Source organism: Acomys russatus, chromosome 4 (assembly GCF_903995435.1).
Source record: "Acomys russatus chromosome 4, mAcoRus1.1, whole genome shotgun sequence".
NCBI lineage: Eukaryota > Metazoa > Chordata > Mammalia > Rodentia > Muridae > Acomys > Acomys russatus.
In genome coordinates, this window is record NC_067140.1 from 18091992 (window position 1) to 18104868 (window position 12877).

The 12877-nt window shown below is 52.1% G+C and overlaps 1 protein-coding gene across 4 annotated transcripts in view; it reads right to left on the reverse strand.

Moving 5' to 3' along the window:
- Positions 1 to 5082: 5082 nt before the first annotated feature.
- Atp9a (ATPase phospholipid transporting 9A (putative)) overlaps positions 5083 to 12877 on the reverse strand; it is a 111346-nt gene continuing 103551 nt past the window's right edge. For all 4 annotated transcript variants that reach the window (XM_051143865.1, XM_051143863.1, XM_051143864.1 and 1 more), the window contains exons 24-28: positions 10944 to 11008; positions 9665 to 9773; positions 8874 to 8931; positions 6807 to 7010; positions 5083 to 5277 (exon numbers count right to left, since the gene is read on the reverse strand). In XM_051143865.1, the coding sequence (XP_050999822.1) occupies positions 5141 to 5277; positions 6807 to 7010; positions 8874 to 8931; positions 9665 to 9773; positions 10944 to 11008 (573 nt within the window). In that variant the 3' untranslated portion in view covers positions 5083 to 5140. The remainder of the gene's footprint in view (positions 5278 to 6806; positions 7011 to 8873; positions 8932 to 9664; positions 9774 to 10943; positions 11009 to 12877) is intronic.

Genomic DNA, 12877 nt, shown 5'->3' on the forward strand with positions numbered 1-12877 from the left:
TATTCTTGCAAGGGTGTCCTGCAATCCAACTAACAGTTACCACAGTGGTCACCTTAGGTACCTGTGACCACTTTGCCCAGGGCATTGCTGCTCACCCCAACAACTAAGTCACCATTTCTAACTGATTGATAATGAAGAATGCCCTCCCTGGGACCACGCTGCTGACAAAACTGGCCAGCTGGGTGTGCTTCCACAGACAGGCCATTTCATACTGTCATCGAGGTGACCAACTGACACGAGCCCATTACACGAGGCTGTAGAAGTTCTGCAGCTTTGTCATTGGAAGTCAGGTATGTCTTCGTGGGGTGCTCTGTGCACCCTGACCTCTGCCAAGTAGCAGCTAGAATCTGCTCACCAGCTGAGACACTGGAGGGTGAATTCCGATAGCCACATGTCTCCCGGGGACATGGTCTCCCCCGACTGGAGACTGGGTTCAGCTAACGAAATACCAAGGTCTTCATTTATAAACCTCCCATGTATGGAACTGTGTTCTGAAAAGTTACCACTCTCTGATTAGGAAAGACAAAGAAAAAGAAAACCCTTCATGCTACCTATTGAAACCTTAGGCTTTTGACCTTTTTCTCCATTTTTATCAACCAATTTTTTAAAATTTTGATATATCACATAGTGAGTTAACAGTGTATGGTAAGAATTGATATCCATAGGGTGCAGTGGCGCACGCCTTTGATCCTAACCCTTGGGAGGCAGAAACAGTCAAGTCGACATAGAAAGTTCCAGGCCAGCTCCGGCTACCAAAAAAAAAGGGAGCTACATGTGCTACTTGATTGTCTTCTTTTACGGAAATCAAAATAAAGTACGCATATGTACACACTAGTGTTTGGATCATGGGCATGTATGTGTGGGTGCGTGTGTGTACACGTGCACCTGGTGTGGAGGCCGGAGCTGATGCTGACTGCGTCTCTTCCTGCCTGTTCTTCATTGAGACAAGGTCTGTCGCTGAACTGGAGCTCACTGGTTTGGGCAGACTGGCCGGCCGGTGAGTCCCCGTGTTCTTTCTCTTTCTACGTCCCCAGATCTGTGTTGCCAATCTGTACAACTACATCTGGCTTTTACATGGACACCTGGAATCTGAACTCGGGTCCTTGAGTTTGCACAGCAGGCACTTTCTGGCTAAGCTGTGCCCCCAGCTCCCCGACAAATAACTTTTAACTGGGAGAAACTATTTACATTTGTCTTGCCATGAGACAGGCAGACAGCAGACACGCGATCAGACATGCCTGTTTGATCGCCCATATAGGCTAAAGTGACCCCCAAAGGCAGAGGGAACGCAAGCCTTATTGGACAGCTGCAACAGACCACACTGGCAAAAAGCAGGAGAGGGATCACCCCAAAACCGAGCCAATCACACATGTCATCACAGAACTGGGAATTCGAAGCATCTGGACGTTCCTGCAAAGTAAATGAAAACACGCTGTGCGCCAGTGTCTCTACTTTCATCAGAAAGCGCTGCCCTGGTGAGGCCGGAGCTCATCCTGCACACACAGCAGTCACCGAGGAAGCAAGGGGGGCTTGTGGGTAAGCCAGCCTGTGGTCCCCGCACACACCCCTGCTACTCTAAGCACCACGTGTCCATCTCATCCCCAAGCGCAGCAGGCACTGACACAGCCCAGCCTGCACTCAGGAGCCAGCGCTGAGCACATGGGGACAGTCAGCAGGGGTGAGATAGGGAAGCCACACAGGAAAGGCCCCCATGACATGACCAGAGCAGGCCTCTGGGGCTCCAGGTTGGAGTGGCAGTATCCTTCCACAAACAATGACACCGCTGGCCCCACACACACAAGAAGAAATGGATATAACTGTTGAAAATAGTTCAAGGATACAAAATAATAACAAAAAGCTTCACAGTAAAAGGGAGAGAAACAAAATGCACTGCATTTATAAAGCTCTCTCCTTTAAAACTAAAAAGTGAAGTCTAAGGGAGAAAGAATTTGTGTGTGTGTGTGTGTGTGTGTGTGTGTGTGTGTGTGTTCATGGGGGTGCATGGCCATCCGCAGGCACACGTGCATTTGCACATTTGTAAAGAGGTCAGAAGTCAGCCTCAGTGCCACCCCTAGCTTTTTGAGGCGGAGTCTCTCACTGGGACCTGGAATTTGACCATCAGGCTAGGCTGGCTGCTGTCTCCAGGGCTAGGACTCATAAGCATGCACCACCAGGCCTGACTTGTGTGCTAGGGCTCAAACTCAGGTCCCCACTCTGACCCATCCATTCCACCAGCCCCAGAGGTGGAATTTTAAAGAAACAAAAACCAAGTACTTGGGGGATGGCACTTCCTGCTTTCAAGCACCTGTATATCATGGCTCACAATCATGAGATCAGTATCTCTGGCCTCTGCTGGGCACCTGTACACACACACACACACACACAGAGTCATGCACACATGCATGCACATGCACACACACACACAAATAATTTAGAAAAGAAAATCAAATATAGCTGTAAACACTGGAGATGGTGTCACTGACCTACAAGTCAAGTGTAGGAATAGTTCAGAACAATAGCTCTGGGTCTTTGCATGCATGTGTGTGTACGCATGCCACGGTACACATGTGGAGGTCAGGGGACATCTTCCCAGGGATCAAGGTCAGAGCATCAGGCGTCTTTACCCATCTCACTGGTACCCTTGTTAAACAGGATGAAACAGAAGAATGTGCGGGTCCCATTTAAGATTCTGGCCAAGTCCCCCCAGGAGACAAAACAAAACAGAACAAAAATATGGAGGAAAAAAACCAGACATTAACTTTCCAATGAGCACAAATTCAAGATGCATTAAAGCACTTGATGGCCCCCAAATTTCAGGAATATGGAAAGAGATACGTTGGCAGAGAGGCGATGGTGTGGAGGTGCAGAAGACCAGCACCAAGGCAGCTGGGACCCGTGGGACAGCTGGGGACAGTCTACTCCACACTCATGGTGCCCCCTTGCTCACCTAGCACCATAGCCACTCCTGTGTTCAAAGGGAGAGAGGACTATGCCCTGCGGCCATCTGATTTCAGGTTAAATGCTCTGTTGGGACTTCCCAGGACGGAGTCAGTGGGATGTAAGCGAAGTTTAGTTCAGATAGACAGACCAAGGAAAGGCGGACAGAATCCTACTGCTAGAAGGCTGCAACCTAGGCTCAGTCCCCTGCTGGCTTGCCATCTTCTCTCTTGGAGCGCCCAAGAGCCCTGGGTCCTTGGTGTGGGTGGGAAAGGTTAAGGTCTCTTGGTCATTCCTGTTCTAAGGAATGTACATGACACCAAGTTTACATGTCCTCGGTCACTCAGGGGCAGCAGCGGCTGCTGCCAAGCTGCTGATTCACAGGAAAGCCCCACAGGGTGCCTCAGTCCTTCGTGCTCTTGACCCCTCCCCAGAGGACAGGGGCTCCTGAGGGACCCTGTCCAGTACCTGAGACTTCAGGCACTTCTTCCCTTTTGGGCATCGCGTGGGGTCTGAAGTGCCGAGTCCATCCAAATGGGGATCGGTTTTCTGTGAGGGGCTGGACTCGGGTTTGCAAACACAGCAGAGTTCTCTTAAGGCTTCCAGCTTTCCAGGGTGGTCTCCGGAAGGATAGCCTCGGGACACTGAGCAAGACCTCTCTACCCTGAGACGTGGGTCTGGCTCCAGTACTCCGAAACACTTGGGGGGGGGGGGAATGACCTCATTCCTGGACTGTCACTCGTGTGTCAGGATAGACCTTACCTGGACACCTGCGCGCTCCAGAAGAAATGGCTGAAGCAGAGAAGGAAACACTGCCAAAGCACAAGATATTAAAAGGAGGAAGGAAGTCAAGAGGCAACTGGAGGTTTTTAAGAAAAGAGCAAGCTACAAGGCCACATCTCCAAGGTGAGGCCGGCAGGACAGGACCCACTTCCTGACTTCCCCTCAGCCTCCTGGAAGCTGCTGCCCACAAGGGGCAAGCCTATGAGAAGCCTCTGCCTGTCAGCTGGGTCCTCCATAGTCCCTCCTCTCAGGAAACGGGCTGCTGGGGGAAGGGGAAGGTCCCAGAGCCCTGACCTCTCCGCCCCTGCTTAAGATCTGAGTCACAGCTGCCATGCTGTCTAAACACTGAACAGGGATCTTATCACCCTGTCGACACATTAAAGGGCCGCGTACTTCCAGTCAGAGCAACACTGCTCCAAGTGTCCAGGCTGGCCACTGGCTGTCAGCAGCGGGGTCACACCTCTGGGACTGTTTTATGAGGTGGCAGGGACAGTCAATTCAAGGGCGGCTGCAGGCTGTCGACAAGGACTGTGCCTGACACGCAGCCGCCAATACCGGCTCTCCTCTGCTCTTAGCCCTTCTTCCTCATGCCAGAGATCTCTGCAACCCCACGGGCGGGCTTCTTCCACCCAAGGGGAGGACTTGAGGACGCTTCAGACCATACCCTCTCTCTCCTACGTCTACATGGACAGTTTTGTGTTTTTCCTTTCCTTTCCTCCTTTCCTTGTGTGTGTGTGTGGGTGAGGGGGCGGGGAGACACACTGACTGGCCTGATAATCACTCTATAGTCAAGGCTGGCCTCAACTTTCAGTAATGCCCCTGTCTCTGCCTCCTGAGTACTGCATTCCAATCACGCACTATTCCTAACTTCAGAATTTTACTTTTTTTTCTTAAAAAGATAGTCTATGTGGTCCTGGATGGTGGCCTGGAACTCTGCAGGCATCTGCCTGCCTCTGCCTGCCAGGATTAAGTGGCAGGATTAAAGGCATGTGTGCCTTTTAAAGAGGAAGAAAGACATGAGGAATGCATTTGTGATAAGAATGTTTAAAAATAAAAAGCCTTCTGCAGCCTTCAACTAGACAGAAACTTTTATCACATGACAACAGGTTCAAGCCATAAGGAAGCTTGCACAGTGACCCACGCAAACCTCAGACAAGCCACCCGGTCCCACGTCTTCACCCTCGATTCAGCATAGCACCCAAAGTTCTGACAAGTACACCTCTCAGGCCCCTCCCTCCCATTCCTTCAGCGTTACAACCCTGTTAGGTGCCCGGTCTCGCCTCAGTGAAGTTGCATGTGCCAGCCATGACTGCACTGTCCACCTGAGGCGGTCCATGCACACAGAACGTGAATTCCTCCTCCTCCTCCTCCTCCTCCTGGGAGAGCGCAGCGACCAGAGCCCCTGCTGCCACCCTGCAGCTTATGAAGTGAGCTTCGAGTAACTGGGGGGAGAGAATCGTCTCCGCAGGTACTTGAGGACGTAGAGGGGGAGACAGCTGACCAGGGTGATGACAGACACCTTCCACAGGAATGACAGGGTGGCAATGAAGTAGACATCTGTAAGTAAGGAGACAGCCATGAGGCCACCGAAAGAAAGCAGTCTTTATTTCTTGCTCCCCACTCTCTGCAGCAGTGGGCATGCCATGAGCCAGCAGGGCGCACGGGCCTCATTTCCTCCCCTGCCCCCACATTTGGTGAAATGTTACTTTCAACAACTAGAAAAAGAACCTGTTTTTGACTCTAAGTGACAATTAGTTTCACCTAAGCCACAGAGCACAGAAAGTGACATTCAATGCATGGCTCTGCCTCTCTGGCTGTTCAGACTCAGTGACACCACAGAAAGCCAGGAGAGGGACCCATGGGGACAGGACAAAGTGGCAGAGACCATTTGTCAAGGCTCACACTCGGAGCTGGGCACTTGGTCCTGGGATGGGGATAGTGAAGCCAGGAGCTTTGGGAAGCTTGGGAGGGAAGCAGCTACAGACTCCCCACAGGGGATGCAGGGATAAGCTCTTTCTAGTCTTGAGCACAGTGTGGACGGGATGTCACCAATGAAGCGCCTACTATGTGTGGGGCTCAGGACCCACTTCTGTACCTTTCACCAACATGAGGCTCCCAGGCAGGAACCATTCCCTCAGGTTGGGCACACAGTAGGTGTCCACAAAGCCTCTCTGACAGGAGACCAGTTTAAACTAGTGGCTCACCCCCAAGGTAATGCTCTTTTTATCTTTACTGGCAGTTTTACAGGAGCTAGAGAGGCTGGGAAAAGAGCCTGGATCAAAGGCGATCCCGGCATAGTCTGATTGTCCCAGCCTTCCTCATGGGTCCCCTCTAAGGAGCCCTGGCAGACTGCTCCCTCCCGTCTGCCTCCCTCAATGCTACCAGGTAGCTGTGTCTGTTAATGACACAGACATTTTATGCATGGATCTGCTCATAGGAGCCAAGGAGTGATGAGGTTTCACTGCCCAGGTGGGGGTGTATCACATGACCCTCTAAAAAGCCACTAGCCTCCTTGCAGGAAGGCCTCCCCACCCCCTTGTAACCAAGTGGAAAGTCTCTGAAGGAATGGACTTGCCATCTGGACTGTGAGGGTGGGGGTGGTAGGGGGGAACAGGGAAGCTACCTGGGAGCTAAGCTGTCCCCCTGATTAGCAGACTTGCCCTAGGGGCATCTGAGTTCATTCAAACATAGACACCTCACCAGTCCTACTGCGGAGTATCTAAAATGCACTCTGTCTATTGGCCTCCTAGGATGACACAGGCCCCGGAGACTTCACAGCCCAGAGGTGTCAGTCCACACTGGCTGAGTGACCAAGAAACCAAGCAGAGAAAAGGCTGGGTTGCTGGAAATGGGTCCACTCTAGAAGCATATGGAGGGGAGCTAGACAGGACTGGGCCAATAGGGTCAACTGGCAGCTTGCCATGCATGGGTAAGCACCAACTGAGCAGATGCGACCCTCAGCTGCCTTACTGAGACAAAGGCCACTGGATCTCCACGAGCCTGAAGCCAGCCTGGTCTCCAGAGTGAGGCCAGCTCATGATTAAATAGAAAGGGCAACCACCCGGGGCCAGGGCTCAGGATCTTACCGATGAACTCGTGGAGGAACACCAGAGAGGCAACATAGCAGGCCAAGCTGAGCAGCTCAGCCACTGTCATGAGCCAGTGCCATGTCTGGATAGTGAGCGCCACCATCAGCAGCTCGGTGAGGATGAGTGACGTGAAGGAGATGGCCACGATGTGCACAAACTCCGACTCGAACAGAAGCAGCGCCCCGTACATGATGGTGCTCCCTGCAAACACCAGAAACGGGGCCCCTGAGGCGCACCTGCTGCCTGTCCGTCACCCAGGGGGTATCCGCCGGACACCAAGGGCCTTGCTCATCCTAGATGAGGGACCCAGACCTACAGTTCCTCTATTGCTCTTGCTGAGCGTTGAATGACCGAGAACTGGGGGTGGGACGGGCAGCATCTGGGGTCAGAAGTGTGCACCGCCACCTAGACAGGGCACTCAATACAAAAAGTGTAAGACACTGCCAGGGAAACTTAAACACTAAGCTTCTTAAGGGGCTGCCTTTTATGTTTGCGATCTGGTTGGTTTAGTTTTGTAGACATAGGGTTTTTCTGTATAGCCCTGGCTGTCCTGGACTTACTCTGTAGACCAGGCTGGCCATGAGCTCACGAGATCTGCCTGCCTCTGCCTCCCTCAGTGCTGGGACTGCACTGTTTGTTTGCTTTTGAGATGGGGTTTCATGTCGTGGATGGCCCTGAACTTCTGACCCACCTCAATAGGCACTGAGACGTGAGGTGTGCACTGCCACGCCTGGCTTACACGATGCTGGGGATCAAATCCAGGACTCCCTTCACCCTAGGCAACTAGTTATACCAGCTGCATCCCAGCCTGGGACCGCGTTGGCAAACACGGGATGAGGGAGAGGGAGGACCGCTGGCTATCATCTGACTGATGCATGGCTTAGGCTCTAAAACCGTATCAAACAGCAGAGAAGTGTTTCCCTGACAGCGTCATCCTCTTCAAAGTCTGGGCTCTAAATGTTTTGACTGTGTTCCCCACATGGGTTAAAACACAAAGGATACAAGTTAGCACTCATGTTCACTAGTAAGTTACATGTGCCCATCTGGATACACAGAGATTGGTACACAAAGACACGAGTATGCTATAAAACACACAAGAATAAAATTCTGAGAGGAGGGAGGGGGAGAATTAACACAAGTGGGAAGCTTAGGTATTCCTATAAAAACATCACCTCAAGCAAGCCCTTTTTGGATTTTTGTCTATTTTAATTTTGTATTGATTGAGAGAGAGAGAGAGAGAGATATTGATTGTGAGAGAGAGAGAGAGAGAGAGAGAGAGAGAGAGAGAGAGAGAGAGAGAGAATGCGCGCCTGGTATACATGGGAGGGTCAGAGAACAGTTTGGGGAGTTGGTACTCTTTTGGGGGGATTCGAGACAGGGTTTCTCTGTGTAGCCTTGGGTGTCCTGGACTTGCTTTGTAGACCAGGCTGGTCTCGAACTCACAGCGATCCACCTGCCTCTGCCTCCCAAGTGCTGGGATTAAAGGCGTGCGCCACCACGGCCCGGTAAGTTGGTACTCTTACTTCACGTAGGTCCCAGGTATGGAACTCAGATTTGTCGTCAGCTTGGTGGCAAGCACCTTTTCTCTCACCAGTGTACAAGCAAGTGCTCTGTTAGTGGACCTGGGCAAGTCCTGGGCATCTTAGTTTCTGCATATGTATGAGGTACCCTGGGCCCCATGTCTATACAGGGTGTGCATTTACCTTACATGCCATGTGCTCGCCCAGAGGTTTACACAGACTCATTAGTGTTCCCGTGATCTGTCCCACAAAGTCAGGACTCAAAGCTTTTCGTGGTTTTGAACATTTCAGATTAGGAGCAGCAGACCTGAACTGTTTAGGCTCCTCCCTGACTCTGCCAACCCAAAAAGCAGCCATGCTGCACTGTAGAACCCTGATATGTATGGTGGCCTGGGACAGCAGCCGGCTCCCTGCACTAGCTTAGGTCCCAGCTTCCCTCTGGATAATCACACCCCCCTCACCCAGACCCCACCCCCGCTCCCCACTTCCTGCAGAAGGTCAAGGTTAAAGCAAAGGAAGAGCAGGCACTTCTACCAGAACTCACCTTGATAGATACTGATTAACACCCAAATTAAGAAGGTCTTGTAGGACAGTGGCCGCCCCTGGATGAGAAACAGAAAGACCAGCAGTTACTACAGAGGTTGGAGGCTCGTTGCTGTCTGCCTAGTTAGGGCTCTCTCCACTCACCCCTGCCAGCCTTTATCACAAACATCCACAGATGGTCCTACACATACATACACACACCTGTTTTCTCAGTACGCTAAGGACACTAAGGCAGGATGATGGTGGGTTCAAGGCTAACCTGAGAAATTTAGTGAGACCACTAGAAAACAAAAAGGGAAAAGAAAGCTGGTGTGGTGCACGCCTTTAATCCTAGCACTCAGGACACAGAAGGAGGTGGATCTTTGTGAGTTCCACGCCTGCCTGGTCTACTCAGCCAGTTCCAAGCTTGCTGGGGATGTAGTTCAGTGGAAGAGTGCTTGCCTGGCACATACAGGGCCCTGGGCTTATACAGAATAAAACACAAACAGCAGAAGGGCAGCCCCACACGTTCACATAGGAAGGCCCTGCATCTCTGTCAGTGCAGTGTCTGAGAGATCACCTCAGGAGCATAGCTGACAGCTGCAGAGCCACTGACTGTTGGCAGGTTGCACTGACCGTTCCTGCATAACCCACACCTCCCACCCCAAAGAAAGCAAACCACCATCCCTGTGCCCCACCAGACCGGAGGAGCTAGTGTGAAGGAAAAGGAGAAGGGAGGGGAAGGTGGTAGGAGGAGCTGGGGGGGGGCGTGGCAGAAGATGATGGAATGGAAGTTGGGGAGGCCTGAGGAACCTTGAGGAGATCCTTGTAGAGCTCAGGATACAACATGGCGACTTCTGACTTCACGTCTTTGTCCAAAACCAGGGAAAACACAGGAAACATGGTATAGATGGTAGAATACCTGAGGGGAGGGGCCACCATAAGGAACTGCTCCCTACCCAAGCCTCTGCAACCCCACCTCCCTCCTGCCCACGTGTCTACTTCGAGCCCATCATGCACCATGCCCAGCTCTTAGCACCAGAGTCAAGATATAAAACAGAGGTGAGAATTTGTGCTCAAGGGCTTTTGTTATAGCTTCCATGTCACTGAATAAGTGAACTGTGGGTGTCACAAGTGCCAAGGAGGAGGGCAGAATGGGCAAGAGGGAATAAGGTGTGTGTGTGTGTGTGTGTGTGTGTGTGTGTGTTACACATGGGATATAGAACACAGTCTCGGGGAAGACAGCATGAATGGGACATTTCTATGGATATTGGAAGAGCAGCTGTGCCCATTCTGGAAGCCCACACCAGGTCAAAAATCACTGACTGAAGGCCCTGAGGTGAGGTGCAGCTGTCATGAAGAACAGAAAGCAGCCAGGATGGCTGGGGCTGCAGGTGGCAAGGGTCAGGTCACACAAGGCCACACAGAACAAACAACCCTGCATTGTGGCCTTAAGTATGTTCTTGCTCAAGTCTTGATGAAGGGACACTCCGGTTTCCAAGTGGAAACAGGTGACAAGCAGTGTGTGCTCTGAGGCTGAACCAGGCAGCAGGACAGCAAGGAAGAGGGTTCTGCTGCTGTCGCTGAGCCTGGCCAACCCGTCTTCCAGTTCTTCCTAGGCAGAACTGGGCTCTTGTGCCCCTGTGCCTGAGCTTCTACAGAGCCGTGCACCACGAGCCCAGGTAAGAAAAAGCTTAGGCCCTCTCTGGCAGCCAGCAAGAGAGGTGGTATCAATGGCGGCCGATGCTCCATGAACACTCTGCATTCTGTGCAAGGCCCTGGGCCTGGACATCCTACTGGGCTCAGCTCCAGCCAAGAGGATGGACTGCAAACATTTCCCCTTCCCCAACACCCCCGTAGGGCCACCTCAGACTCCCTCCTGTTGAGTCTGTTCATCTTCAGGTACCAATGACCCAGCGCTGCAGGCTGAGGCAGGGGATGACTATGCACGCCCGTCTGGTTAATTCAACAAAGCTCCCATTCTGCCTCAAGGCCAGAATGCCAAGGTGCCATGGGGACTTTCTGTGTCTCTCTCTCCCTGTGGGATGTTTTTCGGGATGTCACAGAAGGTGAACAGTTTGTGGCGACTTACCCAATGATCAAGAAGCCTTGGTAGAGAGGGACGGATGCAAAGTAGAATACAGAGGAGAAGACAGCCTGTATGGAGGAGGGAGAGGGTGTCACTGAGAGTCAGGGCAGAGTCTTCGTCCATATGACGCCATGTGCAGTCCTCACAATGCCCCAGGAAGTCAGGACTATTAGCATCATCTCCATGATACAGGTAAGGACACAGACCAGAGAGGGCCAGCAACTGACCCCAGAGCACACAGCTCATTCATGACAGACCAGAAGAAGTGAGCGTCCACAGCCAGACTTGGCCTCTGGGGTTGGAAAGGCTTCGCACCCCAGTCCTGAGGTCACTCACATTTTACAGGAGAAACTGTAGGGTCCTTTGGGATTCAGGCCATGTCCTACCTAAGGAGTCCACATTGCCAACAGCTGAGGATCACACCTTGCCGGGCGAGTGCCCCGACAGTACAGTGAAGCCGAGCTGGGGACACAGCTACCGATGCTTCCATATTGGCCACTGTAGAGACCAGGGTAGAAGATACTACAGTTTGGAGTTCAGAGGAAGAACTTTTATTTGAATTTATTTTTGTGATGCTCAGGATCAACCTGAGGACCTCATAACTGCTGGGTGAGCGTGCGGCCATGGAGCTGTGCCCTGGGACCAGGCAGGAGAAGACATTTTCTCAAAGCATGTAAATGGCTAGTGTTTCAGTGAGAAAAAGCATTAGGGATTTCTACCAGCTCTCACTGAAGTATGTGCTTCTCACTGTGGAAAGCAGTGCATGCTGGGAAGACTCGGTGGGGAGGCCAAGTGCTGGCTGGTGCTTCCCAGATCCTGACATCTACACATTAATGGAGGGACCATGGCTTCCAAGTACTTTTCCCCTAGGGCAACCGAAAGGTCCAGACCCCTTGCGGGGGGAGTCACATATCACATATTTACATTACAACTCGTAACAGTAGCAAAATTACAGTTACGAAGAGCAACAAAATGATTTTACGGTAGTCATCGCATTAGGAAGGTTGAGAACCACTGCCCTAGTGTAAGTAAGCCCAGGGAATGCTGGGAGTGCTGAGCGAAGCTGGACCTCTGCTGCAGCCAGGCAGGCCCAGCACTCCTCTGTGCTTCCAGGAGCAGAGTGAGGCCTGCTGAGAGGCCTGCTAGCTAAAGCTCGGCTGAACACCATAGCCACAGAAGCCTGGCTCCTCTCACACACCTTCGCGACCTCACCATGGGGAAAGTCACCCTGCACTGGCTTGTCATCCAGCAGGGGCAGTAGATGAACACCACAACACCGGCCTGTAAAGTGGCCCCTTTACACCAGCCATGAAGCCTGCGTCTAGACAAGGGTACTCATGGGAAATAAATACACACATCTTGCTCATCAGAGATCACCATGTCACGGTGCAGTTCCGTGGACGGGGGCTAAAGCTGCTCAGGAAGATGAGGAATCGGGCCAGCCTCACTTCAGAACCTCTGAGTGGGTACCATTGGGAATGCCTCGGTACTGCAGATGGCAGCTCATCTGCCTGCTTTTGTGTGTGTGCCCAAGGACAAGATCATTAATTTCCCAGTGATTAAAACCACTGCATAGCCCCGCCCCATTGGTGGATTAGCATAATGGTCTGATGATGGATTAGCATAAATTAAAAGTACAGCTGCAGCCTGATGATCCGCGGCAGCTGTGCAGCTTTAAAACATCTCCTCCTCTCTGCAAGAGGCCAGAGGGGAGCTCTCCCACATGTGAGGCAGGGCAGGCACCTTCTGCATGGTGAGCTGCCTTCCACAGGAGCGGGATCACACACCTTTCCTGCAAACTTCTGCATGTGTGTGTGTGTGTGTGTGTGCGCGCGCGCGTGCGTGTGCGTGTGCATGTGCATGCTCACATGCCTGTATGTGAGCTTTCTACAGCACTCAACTTGGGCCATCGGGCTTGGCAGCAAGGACCTTCACCT